This window comes from Clytia hemisphaerica, unplaced genomic scaffold (genome assembly GCF_902728285.1).
Source record: "Clytia hemisphaerica strain Z4C2 unplaced genomic scaffold, Clytia hemisphaerica genome assembly, whole genome shotgun sequence".
Classification (NCBI taxonomy): Eukaryota; Metazoa; Cnidaria; class Hydrozoa; order Leptothecata; family Clytiidae; genus Clytia; species Clytia hemisphaerica.
Genome location: NW_027103562.1, coordinates 384,683 through 408,695, shown reverse-complemented (window position 1 = coordinate 408,695; position 24,013 = coordinate 384,683). Strand labels below are relative to the sequence as shown.

The following is a 24,013-nucleotide window of genomic DNA, read 5'->3' as shown; positions in this document are numbered from 1 at the left end:
AGATGGCGCATGTCACGCCAATCTACAAGAACAAGGGTGCTCACAACCTAGCCATAAACTACCGTCCAGTCAGTTTAACATCTATAGTATGCAAAATGATGGAGTCAGTGCTACTAAAAGCAATTATGGATCATATTGTGGAAGAAAATCTTTTATCTGAAAAACAGTACGGTTTTATTGGTAAGCGATCAACAGTCACTCAACTTCTTTACTACATTGACCGATGTTGTGAAACGATGGCAGAAGGCAAAGTTGTCGATTGCATCTATTTTGATTTTGCAAAAGCGTTTGACACCGTCCCTCACAGGAGGTTAAAGAAAAAACTGGAATGTTACGGGGTAGGTGGAAGTCTACTAAACTGGATAACATCGTTTTTGTCAGATCGCAAGCAGCTGGTCAAAGTCAACTCAGCCAAATCAACAACTAACCCTGTCGTAAGTGGGATTCCTCAAGGAAGTGTACTTGGACCTCTGCTATTTGTCATTTACATCAATGATTTGCCAGACAAAGTAGTTTCGGATGCATTTTTCTTCGCTGATGACACGAAAATAGTGAAGACTATAGATTCGGTAGAAGACTCTATTGTTGTACAAAGAGATATCGATGAAATGGAAAAGTGGTCTCAGGATTGGTTACTCACGTTCCATCCTGATAAATGTCATGTCTTAACAATAGGTAAATTCGCCAACATCAAGCATGCACACAGATACCAGCTTGGAGGTAATGAACTTGAACATGTTTTTGAAGAAAAAGACCTCGGCATCTTGATCGATTCGGAACTAACTTTCGAGGAGCATATATCCAAACAGGTTAACAAAGCAAATTCAATCCTTGGAGTTATCAAAAGAAGTTTTAACGACTTGAGTCCTTCGGCACTTTGTACTCTGTACACCACCTTTGTCAGACCTCACTTGGAATATGCACAATCAGTATGGCAGCCAAAATTACGTCGTAGTATAAACTTGATTGAAGGTGTTCAAAGACGGGCGACAAGACTGATTCCTCAATATCGTAATCTCCACTACGAAGAACGTTTAAAAAGACTCAAGCTTCCATCTCTTGAGTTCAGAAGGCTTTTCAGTGATATGGTGCAAATATATAAGCATATTCATTTTTACGACCCACAGACAAACTCGGAACAAGTTTGTTAAAAAATCCCGTCCAACCAGATTCCATGATCATGAATTTGTTCCAAACTTTGCTGATGATGGTTTTCATGGGGCTCAGACGAAATCTTTCTACTATAGATCGATCCCAACATGGAATGCACTACCGCGATTTGTCATCGAGTCGACCTCAATCAAATTGTTTAAAGAAAGCCTAAACAAAGCGTGGGAAAAACACCAACTAAGATACTTGACATATTAATATTGTAATTAGAAATCGGTTCGTAGAGGTCCACCTCGGGCCTGTGAGCTTGTATACATCATAATAATAATAATAATAATAATAGTTGAGATTGTTGAATCGCACTTTTTAATCTCCAACACAATTCTGATACTCTTCAAATACTACCTTTGCACATGGTGCCTAACACTATAAAGGCCATAGCTTTGTAAATACTGCCCAGGTTGGCAAACCACTTTGATTTTTAGAGCAGAGCGTGGTGTGCATAAAATGGATGATTTGTTACATTCCCAGCTGGCACACAACGTTGTTTCAACGTTCACCCAACGTTATATGGATGTTGCAAACGTTAGATAAACGTCGAAAGAACGTTGAGTGCCAACTGGGTGAGATTAGGCTGTCTACACGCTACACAGCTCCATAGGCTTTTAAACAGCCCTGTCTCACAGCCCCGGTGGAACTTTTTTCCTCATTGGGGATAAAATTTCCTATTGAAATCTCAATGGGGATGTGAATTCTATTGTTCTAAGGTTAATCAAGTGGGGATGCTTTTGGAGTGCAATTTTTAAAAACATTGAATTTCGAATGGAGATGTCATCCAAGTTTCCCAGCAAGGCTGAAATCTGAGGGTATTTTCTCACCGGGGACAAAATTTTTGCCAAATTTTCCAGTGGGGCTAGGGTCCCAGCGAGTCTGTGGCACAGGGGTGTATAAGATTTTAGGCCTTACTCAAAGAGTAAGGAGTCCCGTAGGATTGGATATTATATCATCATATGGGGCTGATAAGTTTGCAAATCATCAATAGCTTCGCTAGAGAGATATTTGGATATCTGAAAAACGTTTTTGGTATTTTCACTTATAACAACATATGGGACTAAAAAATTTATGAAAATGATATGAAAAGTTGTCTCTTTGCCACCGCAGGAAGCCTAAAGCTTCCGAGGATGGCATTCATAGCTTCACGCATAAGGAAGTTGGGCAAACATCTCATAATTTTGCGCGCGTTTTTCAGTATTTTAGTTCCGGTTAAATGGTGTACCGGTAACATTCTTAGCTTGACTGTATTTCTATTGTTTCATCATCATTAAGAACACTTTTCCGGATTTGTTTTGATCTGATTACCCATTTTCAAAGCTCTATATGTCTTTTTTTATTACCTCAGGGATTCGAATTAAGGGAAATTCCTTTTTTGTTGGGAAATTCCCTATTTAAACCACAAGTAGTTATTAGCCGCTCTGAGCAACGCAAATTAGAAATTTTTATCTTTTCAAAATCTTGTCGTTCGACTATTACAGTAAAATGGCAGTTGAGTACAGTAGCGTTTAGTGTGATATAAACAAACCATTATATACCATTATTTTGGTAATAAAAGAGATGACAAAAAAACAGGAAAATAACTCTATCTTATCTCTATAAGAAGATATCTATGAGATGGACACAAATTCCAAATTCAACAACTTATTTGATCGTTCTTCTGCGGTGGCACTTTAATGAAAATTATGGCTAGTTTAATGAATATTTAAAGTCTCTTTAGAGCGATATTCTCTGACTTATTAATTCAAGTATATTAGCCTCTTCCTATGACATCAAATTTCGAAACATAAATATTTAAATGAACCTTGATTTTTTCTTTATATTTTCAGGAGAAAATATAACAAAAATATTTGAGACCAGTCTAAAGATAACTGATTTATCGAAAATAATAAAATGATGAAAGAATTCACAGCTAGTATGTCTGTCCCAGCAATCAGTTTGAACGATAATGAAGAAGAAAACGCAAATGAAAGAGGAAGAACTGAACGTAGTGAAAGCTTCAAAGAGATGATGAGACATAGTATGCCATCGGTTGCTCGTAACGCATCGCCGAAACCTCATCGCAAACATCATCATCACCATCATCACCATCGGCATCATAAATCCAAATCGCCGTCATCGTCACGACAAGATTTGACAAGTCAAGACGATGCTTTCTCAAACGACGTTAAATCCTCATTTTTATCCATTGGAAATCAAGCAGCTCGACTTCGAAGCAGCAGTGATAGCTCCATTCATGGAGTCGAGCATCGTTTTGGTGATCATAGATCCTCAGAAGATTCGCCACTTCTTCGTAGAGCAATCTATGGGCGACAGAAGAGTAAATACGATGACGATCACGACGTCGACAATGTTGGAGTAATGTTAAGTTTCCCAAACATCGGTAATGAGGTTGATGATACTCATGAAGAGGATTTTGATCAAGAAACAACAACAATCTCTAGAGATATTATTGGTGACTCTGTTGGAAAACATCATGATATCAATAGTGGTGAAACGTTAACTAAACGCCGGGATGAGTTGGTTTCACAAGTGCAACGAAATGAAAATAGCCGCTCAAAGAAACGTGTATTGAAAATGATTGATCAATTGCTGGAGCAATGTACTGATAATTTTCATCAAGTTGAAAGAGACATTGATTTCCAATTCGCAAGACTTTACGTTGCACTTGAAAACAGGAAAAAGGAGTTAGTCGAGGAAGCTAAACAGGCTCGTGATCAAAAGATTGAATCTTTAAAAGAAGCAAAGAGAACCTGTTTAACCCAGGGGTCTAAGGCTACTTTATCCGTCCAATCGTCTTTTAGCTCTGACAATGACTCAGACAATGGTGAATGTTCTCCGAGGCGTGATTCAGGTGGTGAACAGCAAGATAGCATTTGTCTGCAGCAAAATGGTATCTTAGAGCCTTGGAAATCATTTGGCAAACAGGAAAAAGATCAAATGAAGGCTGATCTAAACAAAGTTGTGGATTCCCTTAGCAATGGTAATAGCTTGATGTTAGGAACTCTTGAAGAAGGGAACACTTGTTTTGATTTCAATGAGGAGTCTATTGAGATTCTTTCAAACATTGGTAAACTCAAAGACTCTTTATCTTCAGCTCAATTTTCCTTTACAAAAGGCTTACATTATGGAATTGCACTGGCTGGCGAAGCAGTACACTTTGAAGTACATACAAGGAGTATCAATAACGAGGTTTCATTCAATTCAATGGATGATATCAAATGCCAGATCTACAGTACTTCTGGAGAATGTATAGAAGTGAGCCAGCAAGTTTCTCTTAGGCGTTCGTTGAGTAACAGTCGAGTTGTCTCACACAATAATAAAAGCTCTTTAAATCGGTTTTATTCGTACGACTTTACCGCTCCTGAATCGGGCAAGTACGAGATTCGCATCGCAATAAATGGAGTTGAAATCAAATCCAGTCCGTTTGTTTACTCAGTTTATCCAAAAGTAAATCTAGCTTTTGATGTTAAGTCACCTGGTGAAAGAACTGAAGTGAATCTAACTGACAAGAGTAGTGGTACGCTGGAATCACGTCGTAAAAACATGTCCCGACGTCAAAGCAGTGAAGACTCCGATTGGAGAGGTAATAACTGGATTGTGCAAAAAGGAGATAAATCAAGCATTTTACGTTCAATTAACGACGTACCTTCTTACATCTACGCTTTACCGTCCGTCAAAGGATTCTGCGCATGGAAGATACGCGTCACGTCGGCGTGCGAGAGTGCGAGAGTATTGATTTATCAGTCGGGGTTGGAACACATACTGGTATCCCTGATATTGATGAGCATTTTTCATGTGATTTTCATATCAAACCTGATGGAAATAGACCTAAAGGAAATGGTGCAGGGCGTATTCAAGTACGTCGTACGTCTTCCTTTACCCGTGTCTCGATCACCTATGATGTCTTATTGAGCACACACGAGGGTATGGTCCGTGTGATTTGTGAGCAACATGAACAAGACAAAACAGTTAGGATCAATCCAGAACTGTTAGAACGTTTTGATTTGTTTCCGTTTATCAGCATGATACATAGACATGATGAATGTGGTAGACAGGTCTGTCCTAGACCACAAATAACACTTTTGTAAAGTTAAGGCTCCTTTTAATTTGAAAAAGTTCTGATATCATCAAGCATTGTATGGAGGAGTTCCTTTTTAAGTACAAAGTTTTACATAACAATTTGCTTATTAAAAATCATAGTGGACCTCAAAAAATTTGCTTCCTTCTTTTTTTCACACGTTTGAGAAAATAGATAAATTAAGAGGAAAATTTCTTAATCATTATTTAAAAAAAAACTCATCACATTGCTTTTTGTTTAAATTTGTTGCTACCTTTTTCCTTTTTCCTTGGAATTGATTTAAGATTTAATCACATGATCTGAAAGCGGACTATGTTTTGAGTTATGTAATTCTTCTAAAACTAAAAGAAACTATGCACATTTTTGGGGTTCATTTTCCTTATTAGTGGGGCGTACGGTTTTTCGGAATTGCGGAAATCGACCTTTTACCTTATCGGCTCTTTTTACGCCGGCCCTCATTGGCGTTATTTTTGGGCTCGTAGCGTAATAAGGACTGGTGTTAAAAGGGCCGGTGTAAAAAGGGCCAAAATTTGGCAGTTTTTACCTAAAAGCTGCGTTAATTTTTTACCATTTTTTCTCTCAATTTAAAGGATTTTAGGCATGATTAAAGGATGGAAACTATCCATTTTTTTACTCTATATCCAAACTTAAAGATTTTCAATAGAATTTTCAACAGTTTAATGCTGAAAGTTAACATTCTAATGTAAATTTTAGTTAAAACTTACTGTTTTGAAGGCTGAATAGCGATTTTTACAAGTTTTGGCATTATTTACGACCCTAATTGGCTTAAGCCCAAGTTTAGGCTGTGGGGGAATAAGGGCTGGCGTAAAAAGGGCCGATAAAGTAGGTTGGAAATGTCCAAAATGGGTAAAATAAATGGACCTACTTAGCTTTGAAGGCCCTTTAAGGAGTTTTTATCAGCGGGATATTGAAACAGTGGTGTATAACCAGAGAATTTTAACTTTTTTTTATATTTAGCAAATTTTTGAGCATATATATAATCCCTTGATTATTTTTAAATTTTGCATTAAAATTTTATATCATACTGTATATCAAACTATGGAAAAATATATTCTGCATTCACTTATCCCTAAAGGACATTTCATCCAACATTTGCGGCGAGATAAAAAAAGCTCTCTCATTGAATTGTGTAATTTTTTCGTGCTGGATTGGTTTGGTGGTACTGTTTTCTTTATTTTTTTGAATTTTCATTTTTTTCCAAGTCATGTCGGATGAAATGTTGGACTGGTTTGCCCTGGCCCTCAGACTCTGTAATCATTGCCCGGCGTGAATCGTGAATTTTCTGACACACTTGGAGAGACTCATTTTAGCTGCTAGTATCAATGAGTTAGGAGCTTTTCGTTATTCAAATTTGGTATTTTCCTATCCTAGTCGTACTATAATAACATCAAATCTAAATTTGTGCGAATAAAAATGCTTTTTGTAACCAAAAAAAGGAAGAATTATGTAATTCCAGTATTTTCATAACGGAAGCAGGCGTTAAATTCACGCATTTCCCGTTCACTAGACTACACTAATTCTTACAACTTAACATGAAATCAATCAATTAGCACCAGTATATTTTGGCCAAGACTGTGCTTACTGTTAATTTTCTATCCAGTCTTAGATATGATATGCTTAATTACCACTTGACTTTTTCGATTAGGCGTGAAATTATAGAAGTTTAACTTCGGGATTGGGATCTGAATTCATTCTTGAAGTTTTTAGCCAAATTTGAGCTCCACTATATGGAGTTCTTATAAAGGGGTTTATATGAGAAAGGATTATCCTAAATGACTGAATTCTCGGATAAAGTTTATATCATTATCTTAAGATAATATGTGTAATTATCTGAAATATTTTGCTTTTTAATGAATCAACTTACCAATATTAAGAATGCCTAATACTCCTCTGTTTTCCTGTATACTGAATCATCCTAAATATTTTTGTAAGTATGACATCATTCAGGAAAATAAAAAATTAGCTCAAAATGATTTATCAAATATATGCGGTATTTGAGGTATATAGTATTTGAGAGGGGGTAGATACTAGAATTAGATTTTTTTACCTAAAAAGCTTCCAAAAGCTAAATATAAAAACGAGAAATCCTTTCTTAAAGCTAGAATGCATTTTACCTAGCTTTTCTGACCCTTACAGTGTAGTTTGATTACATATCTTATTTTGCTGAAGCTACCTGAAAATGAGCCTCAGATGTCGACACAATGTACAAAACAAATCAAAATGGGTGAGAGTCAAAACTACAAAGATACGTAAGATCATTACTGCCAGACTTATGCGATTCAGCAGTCCCAAAACACACCCTTACAGTGTATCCAACTAAAAGAAAACTCCTGTATATATAGTGCACTATAAAGTACACCCTTGCATTGAATTTTGAGGGTCTCGAAAAACCTACACTTAAGAGCTGCACATGCTGTGGGTCAGACCATATGAGTCCCAAACCCCCCCTCCGGGACCCTTATTATTAGTGTCGTGCCACCCATTTCAAATATTGATTTTTTAATAACGATTATTATTGAGAGATGCCAAAACCGAAAGCCGAATCATCTATGTAAAATCTGAATAACTACTTCCTAAAAAATTACAAATTAAAAGTGATATTTACCGCACGATTTTTAGAAAATGTGCCAAGAAACAAAAAAGTGCAAGATTTCATCCGCCATCTAAATTTTGGCACAAATTTCAACTATCTCTTGCCTTGAAGGTTGAAGAATTATCTCATCTTAATGCAATTAACTACATATAAACTGACAAAAACATGGTTATGTTTATTCAAGTCGCCTTGATCGGCGTTCATTATGTTTGGGATAAGTTATAATCTTTGAACCGAAATCTAGGATGTCACTAACAAAAGATATATATTTCAACTTAGAGTTAGATAATATTATTTCAAAAGGATTCAAAATTGTAATACCATGTATTGCTTTCTTTTGTCCGTTTATCCAACTAGAGTGATTAAATCTAAGCGTCGGTGACCTTTGGGGTTGTTATTTATAACCCAACAACCAATATTAATATAAACAAGATGAAAGCACGTTTTCCCGTTTTCCACCGGGAAATATATTTTGGGCAATTTTTCCAGTGGCAAGGGTTCTTATTGGGTCTGTGAGAAGGGGGTGTCTTGTATTGTTTCGAGCGAAAACTAGTCTCCATAATCTGACAAGAAATTGTCATATTTTTCTGAGACGATACAAATTTTTTTATAAGCAACCAAATTGCTAAGGCACCATCCCTGAAGTTAACCAATTTTATTCACTATCCAGACTATGTATCTCGTAAAGTAAAAGATTTTTAAATAATTTAGACATGGCAAATGATAGCTCTTAACCAAATAAGCATAAATATGGAATAATATCTTGGGTGGTCATGCAACCCAACCCAAAAAATTGGAGTTGCTCATAAATGTGCGCCCTATATAAACACAATCACGCAACTTTGCTGTCATTCATACCGTCCTTGATTAGCAATCCGGTTTAATTTTTAACCATCATTATACAGCTTCAACGTGATGCAGACAAAAAATCACCAATCGATTTCAAGTCAACACATTTGCTGAGAAGTCTTTTTCAGAAATCGAAATTTCGACATCTTGGATTTTTATTGAAAATTTGACTTTCAGGGGCCCCTGTGGCCTGACTTTAGCTTCAAATACCCTCAAATTGTATCAATCGACGCAAATTTTTACGTAGATTCAATAGTTTTGATATCAAAAGTTTTTGTATTAAAAGTTATGGCTCTTTGGAGTGTACCAGTGTGTGTTGGTATTTTGACCCCTGCTACGAGTATGCTCGTAGTTGGCAGCAAACGTGCCAGGTCTTTCTTATTTTCCAGTATATTAAACAACCTTATGAATGGGTTTTTCCAGAAAAAAAAACCCTGTCAAGGAGGTTTATTTCCGTTCCAAGGGGGTAAGGATTAGTATGTGGTGGAATTCCATAGGGTGATACAAAAAAACTGTCAAAAATAACTGGAATTCCATGGAGGTAGCTTTTTAAATCCAACTAAAATTCAGAATTCCAGAGGGGTTTAAACCTGAAGTACAGCATTTCCAGCCACAGGGCGGTGGACCTCCTCAACAGGGGGTATACGGTTTTTTTCTGGAAAAGCCCAGTAATGAAGGTAGTTATTTTCGCTCATTGTCTGATATTTATGGTCATCTTTTATCTTTCAAAATAGGAAGAAGAAATATGAAAAGAAAAATGATCCTACACTAGATCCTATTCTCTATTTCGATTTCAAATGAGGAAAAAAGTATTTTCGACCTGACATTACAATACTGTGTCAAATCGGAAATACATTGTGGTTTGATAAATAAAAACAAGTGGTAACGAAAATTTGGAGACAGAAAATCAATCGATGACACAATTTAAGAAATCTTTACTTTATAAGAACAATGAGTCTCGAAAACGCTTGAATTAAAGAAAAGTTTAAAAGCAAGATTTAGCCTTGAATGATAAGTGTTTTTAGGTAAATTAAAGGGTCCAAATAATAAAATGATATATATCTCCATCAGGGGACTATATAACCTTGGCACGCAAAGTTGAAACACGAAGACGAAATTTAAGTTGCAAAATGCAATAGTTTTTCTAAATCACACCCTACAAACTGCTGGGCCCCCTCGGTTTGCGAGATTAATACCCTGAGCATCAGAGGTTGAGTTTTCAAAGAATATATTAACCTCTGAAGACCAATTATAGAAATTTTATCGCGCTTGTGTCAATCTAATCACTGTAGAAAGAAACAAAGATGCAGAGCAAATACTGCCATATTAATGTCTAGCAGACTGTATAAATATACATGCTTACTATTGACGAATTCCCCAGAAACCTCTAAATGTAATTGAAATGAGTTTTTTTCAAAAGAAATCGTCTACATGATTCCCAAATGTATAACAGTAATTATTAAACTATTAATTATGGTAAAGTTACTTCAATAGAATCGAAATAATAGACAAATCTTTATGTTATGATGCTCTATCACTGACTCTTTTTAAAAAGCGTTGATGACATTTCATGAATTGTGTTTTCAACGACGCAAAAAAATCAACTTTGAACTTAATCCAAGATCTAAGATTGTCGTCATGGTTACTTTTCTCTGCGTTGATTGCGCGCTGAATAGAATCTGGATTGGTCGGCACAGGTCGATAGATGATTTCGACCTGTGCTTTTCACGGTACAAGATTACAGGTATGCAGGTATGTCCAAACCAAAGTTCAAAAATCGACCCTTAGAGAGACTGAATTTTGATTTTGCCTAAAAACGCCTCCCTCGAGGCTGGAGATGACCAAATTTGAGTAAGGACATCATAAGTCTGATTACGATTTAGCCTCAAAAAAATATGTTTTGGTTCTTACAAAAACCTCGATACAAAAAAAAACACATTAAAAATCATTGACACAATTCTTCCTACCGTTTGAAGATGAATTTTTTGAACGGTACGGAATATCGTCAAACAGATAATGGACAGGTAGCAATGAAACTCCGCATCAATTTCCATACAATTTTTTTAATTAACAAGCGTTTGTAAGGTATCCTCGATCCTGTCAAATGCACTATCTATAGGCACCAGCCACGTGCAGAAATAGGAATAATAAAAATTTTATGACAGAGAACCAAAAGTTTGTAAAAGGCTTGTGAAATTATTATTTTAGTATGAAACTATTTTAGCATAAAGGTGATTCTTAGCAATAATATGTTTTAGTTTGGAAATTGTCAACAATTTAAAGATTCGATTTAATTTTCTTGATTAGATTAGATGCTTATATTAATTTATTGCTTTTTATTGTGATTCGAAAAACAAATTCTTAAGAAGATTTAAAATAAATCTGCCACCCGTTTGAGTGTAATCTCTTAAGGAAACGAATGTTTAAGATTTTGTAACAGTTGAGTAGCTAATTAAAATCATTCGAATGCCAAAACTAAATGCTAGTATTCGGTATGTTTCAAAGTAACCATAGCAACTAGTCAAACATATACTAAATCCAATCCAGACGTCGGTCCCTCCTTCTCGGATAGCTATTGACTCCCCGTAATTCTAATATTTTCAGGCCAACAAAAGACATCTTACATAACTAGGTAGCAGTAAAGAAAAAAAAAACAACTAATGCACCTCCTTGAATTTCTTAAATTTTCTTTTTGTGATTACTTTTATGATGTCATATTCAAGAGTTTTGAACGGAGACGAATATTTTAGTACAGGAAACTTAAGTTCTTCTGTGTTCGTTCCTCTTACTGACTTTCCTTCTGATTGAATTCTGTAAAATTAATATTTAGCCGATATTCAATAGGTCCCCGTTTTAGTAACCCGGTGAGGGTTTTTTAATCTGTCAAGACACAAGAATAAAGAAACCCAAATGCCAATATGTGAATAGGGGATAAAAAAGTGTCAGTGTTTTAATTGGTGAGGGATTGGAAAAATATATTTTATAATAATATCCAATAAAGATTTCTGTAAACTTTAGTGACAGATTCAGCAAAATAAATCAAAGTGGTGCGAGTCAAAACTATAAAGATGCATCAGATTTTCATTGTCAGACTTGCGATTCAGCATTCACCAAACACACCCTTACAGTTAATTTTGAAGATCTCGAAATACTTACCCTTAAGAGCGGCACATGCCGTGGGTCAGACCATATTAGTGCCCCCTCCCCCCGAGGGAAATGAGGGCTCAGAGTAATTTTCCGATGGGGATGAAATTCGTATCCCCCTATATGGAGTTCCAGCCACCAAGGCAATAATACATGGGTATGGTTCACTAGTCCTCAGCAATGCTGCCAGCTTTTTGGAAATGAGACTGGTAACTAAAATACAAGCGCTTTCTAAAAGATAATTGAAATAAGTTATCCTAATTCGGAAAGTTGAAAGCAAATAAGCGTTTCCTAATATATTGGGTTGCCAGGTTGTTTCTATGATCCCAGGATATATAAATAAAAACATAATAAATATTTGAAAATAATTCAATTACGTGAACGAAACACCCATTAAATTTATAGACGATGCTAATATATCAAAAAAAATATTGTTATGCTTTTTAGAATATATTAACATCCTTAATTTTTCATCTGCTGCCATAGTTTTGGATAAATTTCGTCAAGAACGGAATCCATATCCTTAAAAATGTCAGTGTCGGACTTCAGAAGGGTCGTTTGAAATATAGTTTATGGCTCCGCGTGTTAGAGAAAAAGAGAGTAATTTCCTGGTGGTATATTCGAAAGTCTCACTTGTTATGTAAGCAAACCGTAAAGGAAGTCTTGACACTTTAGTCAACTTTGCTTAGCAGGGGTGTTAGTATGACACCCCCTTCTCACACACCTGGTGGGTTTAAGTTTTGCAGTGAGGATTTGCTTATCTGGTATTTTTAACGGGGACAAAAATTACAGTATAATTTTCCACCGGGACGATATTTTTGCCCATTTTTCCAATGAGAAGAGTTTCCAGTGGGTCTGTGAGAAGGGGTGTAGTATGCAAGAAACTATTTCAATACTAATTTTATAACATGCATTAGGAAATTTCATCGAGTTCTGTTTTCAGTAGTTTTCTGTTTTAACACTTACGGGGCTTTAAGCTCAATGATATATTCAGACCAGGGTTTTCCGTACGGTTTTTTTTAGCAGAAGTTAATTCTTATCCTATAATTCTTGCTTAAATTTTGAATGGGTACGGGAGTCTTAGAACTCATAGAAAAGAAGAAGGAAGAGATACTAAATAGATACTAAAGATGGCATATTTGTTAGAAATTAATCATACATATTAGCACAATTTTACAGTATGTAATGTACAAATTTCATAACTAATGGGTGCGTCAATTTACGTTTTCAAGGTAATGTAATATATTTTTATCACTCAATTAAAAATGTTGCAAATGTTGTTTCTAATGTCATTTTCTTCTTTTCTTCTTTTTTCTTTGTTTTATCGTTCCGACTATGTATTAACTAGAACCTACGACGAAATCCTTGTGACAGTATAGCCAAGTTAATTAGCAACGGATGCCAAACTAATTTCAGAAAGTGATTTACAGAGAGAGAGAGAGAGAGAAATAATTCCTCCTATATGTTTTGATTTAATTACGCTAATCAATAAGGTTGTGTTCGATTGTTTCTTTCTTCTTCAGGATGTTTTGTCAACCTCATTACATAATTCGTAACAGAAATTCTTCAATGACCTTATTTGTAATAGCTATTATAATCAATTGTAAATACTGTATAAAATACACCGAAGCTTTGGTAACTAGCTCACTTGACATCGAACACTTAAGATACACATTCTGAAAAACAAGGAAAAGTTGAAGAAGAAACTCAAACAACAATGAAGACACTTTTTCTTCTTGCTGCAATGCTGGCAACAGCTTTTGGTATGTTTTTATTTTGTAGAAATCAAAGCAAAGAATCAGAGTCTATGGTTTTAGATATTATATTGTACTTTGAAAGTATATAGGGGGTAATAATTGCGATAGTAGCGTTGATAGAACCTTGAAAAGTAATGGCAGCATTGGCTAATCTTTATTTCACGTTACTGGTCATACATAAACGTATCAACGAAAATTAATGTCATTACTATCTTCTTTTCATAGCTTTTGGTCCAATGACAGTTCCATTGATCACCAAGACAACTACACCACCAATTGACTGTAAGTCTTCATGTTTGTTTGAGTTTAATTAGCCGTAAAAGTTAACACTCTCTTCATCCTTTACTTAGATCTTAAAGAAACAAGGAAATGGTGGCACTATTTAGCCAGCCATCTTCAATTTAAACTTTAAGAGTAGCATATAAGGCTCAGTGAAACTGGAACGCCTGTATTGAGCTAGGTTTTTCTAGATATCTTCAAATGTTCATCGGTAAATTTACTTGATTATCACCATTTGCTGGTACCAGATTTTAGCAACATATTTTCTGTCTCTAACATTCAAATATCCTTCATTTTCCTCATTTTCATCTTCATTTACTTCTTCTCTTCAGGTGATGGTCATCCAAGTCCATTTACATTACAGTTCTGTGAATACAAACCAAACAAATTATTCAAACATCCAAACCATCCAAGATGGTTCATCTCTTGTGGAGGTACTGAAGGAAACATTGGTGGAACTTGCCAACGATGTGATCCTCACCACGAATTAGAGTTGAACGAAGATTGCCAAATGTGCTTGTACCCTGGAGAAAGTAAGGAAACAAAATGAAATCAACCTTTTAGAACGGCTGTTGGAACAAACAGTTAATTCTGTTTCAAAAATACACTTTCAATTTGGGAACCTGAATTATTCAAAGAAGATTCTTATTAACTTGAACCGTTGACGACTTTGTTTTGACTAATTTCTTTTTTAATTTTCAGAATGCCCAAAGAAATTACCTCCACCAGTCGAATGGTACTGTAAGTATCTAAATATTTCTTTTTTATTTCGCTGAGAACCCTGTCTCCTCCTAGTGGAAAATCATTGTTTTATCTATACCAAGGAACCTGGAAGAATGGACTGGAAAAAAGACCAAAAGTTTTCTTCGAATCAGAGAAAGATTTTAATTACAGAGAGTAACATTGCACTTTTTCATCATTTGTGCTTCTAAAAATGCATATTTTCTAATCTACAAGGAGGAAATGACTTCTAGAGTCAAAATGTTGGCAACATTTCAAATTATTTTCAGGAAAATCATTTCAATTTGAATTTAGCGGATCTTCTTTACACAATAGTTACACCTTCATTAGAGTTTTGACGTCATCGAAACTAAGAGAAATAAACCAGCTGCGCTGGAAGCTCCGGCTTAAGAGATTAAAAGATGTGAAAGATGAGCTTGTTGAGTTAGTTGTGTTAGAACGTTGCCCACAAACTGCTAATCAGAACAGATCAGAAAGCCCAGTAATAATTCTATTGCAGAGCGAGTATGAGAAATAATCTTAACGAATAAAAAAACCAGCTGGAAGTTTAGCTCTTCTAAGTGATTACACATGCACTTTCTTGCCTAAAGAACCAACCCCATCCCCGTCCACTCATCCTGGACTAAAAAGTTCAAAATTGGAGCTATAAAAGGAGATAAACATTTAGAAGTCAATATCTCCAAGTTCTTGATTTGATTGTCCAGATAAAATTTCGGGGAGAAAAATAGCCTAAATTAGAGGTCCAGGGCTTTTAGCAAAGCATGATTTTTTCTGTTGGGATAATACTTGAGGGAGAGTAGGATAAACCAAATAAAATGGTACAATAGTGTGTATGTAATAAATAGTGGTATATTTGGAAAAAACCTGTTTCAGGGTTTGAAAAATCTTCAAAAGGAACGGTCGCCCCAGCCAATGAAATTACGACAAAGTCCAAAAAATATCATTTTCAGTTATAACACTGTGAAAATTTCTCCGATCTTGTTCAAATTTACACAGGAATTGTGTTTTAGTATCCTTTACTGAATTCTCATAGTGATATGTTTGTAAAAAATCTGTGTCGGGTTTGAAAAATCAAAGGAACGGTCACCAGCCGCGATGAAATTACGACAAAGTCCAAAAACGATCATTTTCAGCCATAACACTGTGAAAATTACCCCAATCTTGTTTCAAATTTACACAGGAATTGTTTTTTGTATCCTTTACTGAAATCTCATAGTGATATATTTGTAAAAAATCTTTGTCGGGTTTGAAAAATCAAAAGGAACGGTCGCCAGCCATGATGAAATTACGACAATAACAAACAACAAAGTCCAAAAACGATCATTTTAAGCCATAATACTGTGAAAATTTCTCCAATCTTGTTCAAATTTACACAGGAATTGTGTTTTAATATCCTTTATTGAATTCTCATAGTGATATGTTTGTAAAATATCTGTGTCGGGTTTGAAAAATCAAAAGGAACGGTCGCCCAGTCAGGATCATCATTTTTTCAGCCATACACATAACACCACAATTTAAACTGCTCAGATCGTTTTCAAATTTGCACTGTAATGTTGTAATTTTAGTATTCTCTTTCGAATTCCAATGGATGTGTGTTTGAAAGTTTCATTCCATTGTCAAGTTACAGAGTTTTATGTTTTTTTTTGTGCGTCCATAAAACTAGAGAAGTTAGCCATATGCAAGATTTTAAGCACTCGAGCAGCTGACGATTCATGGCCTAAATTTCTCCAAAGTCTTTCCACATTATTAGACCAGTATGCATCAAACTTCTCATAAATCATGTCCAAAACATCATGAATAATGATGAAAATGATCACTATCTTTCACTGAGATTTGCAGAAAGCCCACTTTCGGCAGCCATCTTTTTCTAAATACTTTCGCAATATTATCGAAATCCAGATAATCCGTTTTTATTAAATCGGAATAGATCATCGGATTAGATAAACAAAAAAAAATGTCTTGACCGTCGTTGTCGTCGTCGTCGGACGAGAGAGAATTTAAGGCTCCTAGGCCGGAGCAACAATGACCACTAACTTAAATAGATTTCCCGACCATACGGGATAGTGATATATTGGCAACGTTTACCAATTTGGTTACTCATTTTCTAAACAAGGCTAGGTCACACGAGAAAAAAGTTTATGTAAACAGTGCTTTGAATTCTTGAATTAAAAAAAAGACATTCGTGAAAATTATGAATTAACGCAATTGTTGAATAATATGAACACAAACGAAAACAAAACAACAATTAAAAATTTTCTTAATGGACACTAAATTATTTCTTTTTCATTTTCACTAATTATCGTTTGAAAGGCACATCCTTTATTTTATCCGATAAATGCATCGAAGCATCGACGTAATGAATTATTATTTTTTATTAATTTAGAAATTAAAGCATAACAGTCATTAAAAATGTGCATTGCATAATAACTTCGTTAACCTTAGAAACAGTAATTGCTTTTTTATTCCGATTTGCCAAATCTTCATGACCTATTACTTAGAAAGTTAAATTTAAACGTAATTGCTAATTAACTCGTAATTAGATATTCCCCAATTCTAATTGCTATAATGAATGACAATTGTGGCTTTTGGACGATAACCCATACCCATAATTGATTTCAAACATACTTGAGAAATTCAAATGAAAAGTTACTGAAAAACTGATTTGATTCACAATCGGACAAAAAAGCTTTTATTCAAACTTTATTTTCTTATGGATTAAGAACAACTTGCAAGGAAAACATCGTTGTTCGTGATTCTTTCCAAAGATGCCTGGATTTCCTTTCCATGTCTATCAAATCAACTTTCATCGTTATTTTTTCAGTTTTTTCGCTGAGGAAACTTGGAATTTTTGAAGTCAATAAGAAAGCCATATACATAAACCTTTTGAAAAATAACCAATTGCTTTGACAAGTTAAATGCAATTTCTCAATCTTAAATCTTAATTCATTTTACAGGCCCTGATGACGGATGTCCATTCTGTCCAAGCGGTGATGGATCAAAACTAGTCAATGGCGGATACACCTTCCACAGAAACCCAAGGAATTTTTGCCAATGTGTCTGGGGTTCACCAAAATGTATGCCATGCCCATGTGGACAGATCTTTAATCGACAGAAGGGATGTTGTGTCAATCACAAAAATGGTCGTGCATGTCCATCTCAAAATTAAATCTGTTATTGGTTTCTTAACGGAGCATTGAAATTTAAATATTTCTGCCTTAACTATATGTAGTTTATTATGAAAACATTTCATATAGAAGCTTTGTTTTATGGTCAACGGTGAACTGTTTTAAATGGAGCTATACGCACACTTTAAATTTTTAGATTTTCAGATTTTTAACCTAGAATTTTAAAAAGCGAAATTTTTGATAGCTCCAAAATTATCAAAACGGCCTTGTCAAAAACATTATTAAACTTCTTAACCAGTGTAATCAACTTAACCCTTGGAAAAGGAATATTTGTTGTTTTGAAAATAAAGAATATTTTATTTATGATTTTTTTTGTAACTTAGGAAAAGCGAAAAATATGATTGTTAGAAATCTATAATGGATGAAACAAAATTTTGTTATTTAGATGCAAAGTCTATTGTAATTGGAAAAAGAAACAAAACAAGTGTCAATTTTTTATTTATTTTGTAAAAAAACATCATAGTATCATTTTAATCCTTGTCACACTCCCACTGTAACATTATTATCCCCGTAAAGTGACCGAAGCTTAGATATTGAGTTAGACCATAACATAATAGAGTTAATGAGATATGACTGCATTTAAAAGTTAGTTCAGTGTGGGTGTTACCGCCCTTCCTTCTTAGTAGCCAATACTATCTCGACCATGTGTCATATAACGACTTCCTTTGTCCTGGAGCTAACGAGTTTCTTTAAATAGATCCGGCTCTTTCTTTATCTCTTCTTCTTAATTACGTAGATTGCGAATAAATTAAATATCCGGGTTAGATTCGGTAATTAGCTCGGTTTACGCATTATCCTTAGTTACACCACGGTTACATCATCCTTAGTTATGGCGATTCTGAAAAATAAAGAATAGATTGGTACTTATGATAACAAATAAATACAACGTAATGCTGACAAGCATTCACGGGAGGGGCCAGGGAGGTACAGAAAAATCTTACGAGGATAAAAACAATTAATACAGCATATTTACTTGACGTTTATATCCATGTCAAGACCCAAATCTCTTTGGAGGGGGAATGAAATCCTTTTTCAAAACTTGTGACCCGCCTTTCAAAGTTTTGATCTTCGACCACAGCATCGAGGAAGACGTGTGTTGGTTATTAATTTTCAAAGTTGACGATTATATGACTCTGGCAGGTCATTGTTAGAGCTGATTCGAGGATACATTTATCAACCATTAACGGTGCGGTTAGCTTTTGTATGGTTGGTATTGAATTTACAAGAAGATGACGTCAAAAATCTTTGTTTTATGAGAATGTCAATGCAATAACTTCAGGCATTTTGAAGTCATGTTACCTGGTTAACAGGAGCCGCCCAGTCCCATCATGCTTTAAATGTTGATAGGTGTATTTGAGGATAACGTCTACGATGCAACTCCGTCAACGAGCTAATTAAGGATATCTTTTGTGACAGTCATGGAGAAATAAGTGTTTGTGAAAAGTCAAACAGATTTAAAAAAATAGTTGTAGTTGATGGTTCTGGTGAGTTAGTAGATGGAGTTGATGATTCTGGTGAGTTAGTAGATGGAGTTGATGGTTCTCGTGAGTTAGTAGATGGAGTTGATGGTTCTGGTGAGTTAGCAGATGGCGTTGATGGTTCTGGTGAGTTAGCAGATGGCGTTGATGGTTCTGGTGAGTTAGCAGATGGCGTTGATGGTTCTGGTGAGTTAGCAGATGGCGTTGATGGTTCTGGTGAGTTAGCAGATGGAGTTGATGGTTCTGGTGAGTTAGCAGATGGAGTTGATGGTTCTGGTGAATTAGCAGATGGAGATGATGGTTCTGGTGAGTTAGTAGATGGAGTTGATGGTTCTGGTGAGTTAGCAGATGGCGTTGATGGTTCTGGTGAGTTAGCAGATGGAGATGATGGTTCTGGTGAGTTAGTAGATGGAGTTGATGGTTCTGGTGAGTTAGCAGATGGCGTTGATGGTTCTGGTGAGTTAGTAGATGGAGTTGATGGTTCTGGTGAGTTAGTAGATGGAGTTGATGGTTCTGGTGAGTTAGCAGATGGAGTTGATGGTTCTGGTGAGTTAGCAGATGGCGTTGATGGTTCTGGTGAGTTAGCAGATGGCGTTGATGGTTCTGGTGAGTTAGCAGATGGCGTTGATGGTTCTGGTGAGTTAGCAGATGGAGTTGATGGTTCTGGTGAGTTAGCAGATGGAGTTGATGGTTCTGGTGAGTTAGCAGATGGCGTTGATGGTTCTGGTGAGTTAGCAGATGGCGTTGATGGTTCTGGTGAGTTAGCAGATGGCGTTGATGGTTCTGGTGAGTTAGTAGATGGAGCTGATGGTTCTAGTGAGTTAGTAGATGGAGTTGATGGTTCTGGTGAGTTAGCAGATGGAGTTGATGGTTCTGGTGAGTTAGCAGATGGCGTTGATGATTCTGGTGAATTAGCAGATGGAGTTGATGGTTCTGGTGAATTAGCAGATGGAGATGATGGTTCTGGTGAGTTAGTAGATGGAGTTGATGGTTCTGGTGAGTTAGCAGATGGCGTTGATGGTTCTGGTGAGTTAGCAGATGGAGTTGATGGTTCTGGTGAGTTAGTAGATGGAGTTGATGGTTCTGGTGAGTTAGTAGATGGAGTTGATGGTTCTGGTGAGTTAGCAGATGGAGTTGATGGTTCTGGTGAGTTAGCAGATGGCGTTGATGGTTCTGGTGAGTTAGCAGATGGCGTTGATGGTTCTGGTGAGTTAGCAGATGGCGTTGATGGTTCTGGTGAGTTAGCAGATGGAGTTGATGGTTCTGGTGAGTTAGCAGATGGAGTTGATGGTTCTGGTGAGTTAGCAGATGGCGTTGATGGTTCTGGTGAGTTAGCAGATGGCGTTGATGGTTCTGGTGAGTTAGCAGAGGGAGTTGATGGTTCTGGTGAGTTAGCAGATGGAGTTGATGGTTCTGGTGAGTTAGCAGATGGCGTTGATGGTTCTGGTGAGTTAGCAAAAGGAGTTGATGGTTCTGGTGAGTTAGCAGATGGAGTTGATGGTTCTGATGAGTTAGCAGAGGGAGTTGATGGTTCTGATGAGTTAGCAGCTGGCTTATGGTTCTGATTAATTAACATATGGAGTTGATGGTTCTGGTGGATTAGCAGATGGAGTTGATGGCCCTGGTGAATAAGCAGATGGAGATGATGTTTCTCGTGAGTTAGTAGGTGGAGTTGATGGTTCCGGTGAATTAGCAGATGGAGTTGATGACTCTGTTGAATTACCAGATTGCCCAGATTGAGGTGATGATTCTGGTGAATTAGCAGATGGAGTTGATGGCCCTAGTGAATAAGCAGATGGAGATGATGGTTCTGGTGAAATAGCAGATTGAGTTGATGGTTCTCGTGAGTTAGTAGGTAGAGTTGATGGTTCTGGTGAATTAGCAGATGAAGTTGATGTATCTGGTGAATTAACAGATGGAGTTGATGGTTCCGGTGAATTAGCAGATGGAGTTGATGGTTCTAGTGAATTAACAGATAGATATAATGTGATTATGGTGAATTAGTAGGTGGAGTTGATGGCTCCAGTGAGCTAGCAGATGGAGTTGATGGTTCTGGTGAATTAGGAGATAGAGTTGATCGTTCTCGTGAGTTAGTAGGTGGAGTTGATGGTTCTGATGAATAATCAGATGGAGTTAATGGTTCTGATGAATAAGCAGGTTCTAGAACGTGAATATGATAGATGATAGTCCTGGCAAATTAGCAGATGGAGATGGTGTTTTTAGTGAATTTGGAGATGGAGTTGATGGTTCTGGTGAATTAGCAGGTGGTGATGATGTTTCTATTGAATTAGAAGATGGTTGATGATTGATGGTTTGATTATTGATGGTTTTTGGTTTGTTAGTAGATGTGGTTGTTGTTTCTTGTCTAATCTGATGGTAGAATTAATGACACTGATAAGACTGTTAGTTTTGGAGCAGACGGATTTTGGTGATTTTAGTGAATTCACAGTTGGATTTGATGGCTTTTGGTGAATCTTCTTCTGGAATCAATCTCTCTGTGATCAGTACCCTGAGTATCAGAGGTTAAGTTTTCAAAGAATATATTAACCTCTGAAGACCAATAATAAAAAATTTATCGCGCATGTGTCAATATCTAATCACTGTAGAAAGAATCAAAGATGAAGAGCAAATATTACCATATTAATGTCTAGCAGACTGTATCAGCATTCCCCAGAAACTTCTAAGTGTAATTGAAATGAGTTTCTCTCAAAAGAAATCTTCTACATGATTCCCAAATGTATAACAGTAATTACTAGATTATTAATTATGGTAATATTACTTCAATGGAATCGAAATAACAGAGATGAAATCTTGTATTATGATTCTCTATCACTGACTCTTTCTACAAAGCGTTGATGACATTTCTGAGTTGTGTTTTCAACGACGGGAATAAAAATATCGACTATGACCCTCATCCAAGATCTTGGATGGTCGTCATGGTTACTTTTCTCTGTGTTGATTGCGCGCTGAATAGAATATCGATTGGTCGTTATGTGTTGAAATTTTTCGAATCTTTCGTGGATGAAAAGTAACACCTCCTTCTCACAGACCCGGTGGGATTTTCTCAGTCAGTGGAGGTAAATATATTGGACTAAAACTCGACGGAGAATAGATATTCCCATGGCTGGAGATTTGAATTCCCTTGTTTTTAAGTTAGACAATTCAGTGGGGGTGGAAGAAATAGCACAAAATGTTCCAGTGAGGATTTTTTTATTTGATTATTTTCAGCGGGGACAAAACTTGGAGTATAAATTCACCAGGTCTGTCAGAAGGGGGTGTAAAGTAGCACCAAAAACAGCAAGAATTACCAACTTTACAGTAAAACTTTTTATATAAGAAAGATACGAAAATTTTGAATGAAGATTTAAAATCAAAAAGGTTCAAATATTCCGAAAAGGAGAATTCCATCGACACTGCAAACCCGCAAGTGATTTTTAAGTGTTTTAAAGTAAGTAAGCCTTAGGAGCTTAGCATTTCATGATCTAAAAACTCAAAGCTTCCGATATAAGGCTGAGAATATAGCTTGGTGGGAAACCACTTAACTTCTCCCAAATCTAAAAATCCAATGAAACAAAGTGGAAAAGTATTGAAACTGCAATTCTCGCCCGAGCTTTAAATTCTGAAAAAATAACCGTTGAAATACCCAAATTCTCTATACAATGATAAAACTACCTCTGATTACACTTTTGGTAATAATTGAAACTTCATCACAACACATCCATGAACAATTTGAAACTGACAGCTATTATTGTTGTAAATTTTCAATAAATTCTTTACGAAGCACGACTTCTAAACACAACAATTCTCAAAGCAGTCTTCGACCAGAAAAGCACGTTTTAAACAAAATCGTTACTTGCATTTCCTTGTACTTGATGGATTGTATCCACTTTTATAAATCACAGCCCCGATCATAAACAACTTCACTATAGCAACATCAAGAAAAACAAAAACCTTCACCGTCAGGTAAGCCATCTTTAAATAGATACACATTCTTAATCATTTCCACCAGATATGTCCCTTGAGGAAACTAATCAAGATGGAAATGATAAACCTATTATCTAACAGTCATCAGTAATTAGACAGAAGGGGTGGAAATGAAATACCAAATTTTCCTATGAGAAGATTTTTTGAACTTTCGGGTGTAGTTAACTTTTTTGTTTTCGAGCCTTATTTTTGAAATTAATTGAAGTAAATTGAAATCAACATATTATTTAGGCACGAGGTGCCTAAGAGTATTTGATGTTAATTTCCTAAAAAATTGCATGTTATGAACCCTACAAAGTTATAGAATATTCTCAGAATGTTCTTAAAGGTTTTGTTTTTAAATTAGAGTGATATCGTTTGCTTACTCATCAATTTTAATTTCCAAGATTTTTCATATTGGATTGACACGGATGTGGAGCATAATTGGTCATTGATGAGAAAAAAAGCATTTTTTATTGTTTACATCGGCACAATATAACAATAGTGAGACAATGTACTGATATGAAACATGTGTCTGATATGAAACGGCAGCACTTATGTAAAAATAAAACCTTTTTTTTGGCCTCAAAGCCTTATGTTCCTATTTCTTGTTCTCATTGAAAAAAGCAGGAAATTTGATGATTTCGATTTCACATTCATCAGACCTTGCGGATAGATATTTTCCGCCTTAACACAGAATTTTCAGTGAGTTAAGCCATAATGCGTTTGTCTGCCCCTCAAAATAATGAAAAATTATTCGA

At 35.8% G+C, this 24,013-nt stretch overlaps 2 protein-coding genes across 2 annotated transcripts; one reads left to right on the top strand and one right to left on the bottom strand.

Moving 5' to 3' along the window:
• Positions 1-13,494: 13,494 nt before the first annotated feature.
• LOC136800614 (uncharacterized) lies at positions 13,495-18,218 on the top strand. Its single transcript, XM_067057260.1, has 5 exons — positions 13,495-13,612; positions 13,832-13,888; positions 14,218-14,418; positions 14,588-14,626; positions 17,581-18,218. Exons 1-5 carry the CDS (start codon positions 13,567-13,569, stop codon positions 17,790-17,792), a joined length of 555 nt encoding a protein of 184 aa, XP_066913361.1. The 5' UTR covers positions 13,495-13,566; the 3' UTR covers positions 17,793-18,218.
• A 1,009-nt stretch (positions 18,219-19,227) lies between these two features.
• Positions 19,228-23,261, bottom strand: LOC136800782 (mucin-2-like). The gene is made up of 3 exons (XM_067057439.1): positions 23,159-23,261; positions 21,013-21,249; positions 19,228-20,792 (listed from the first exon to the last, which is right to left on the bottom strand). Exons 1-3 carry the CDS (start codon positions 23,259-23,261, stop codon positions 19,228-19,230), a joined length of 1,905 nt encoding a protein of 634 aa, XP_066913540.1.
• Between the last annotated feature and the right edge of the window lie 752 nt (positions 23,262-24,013).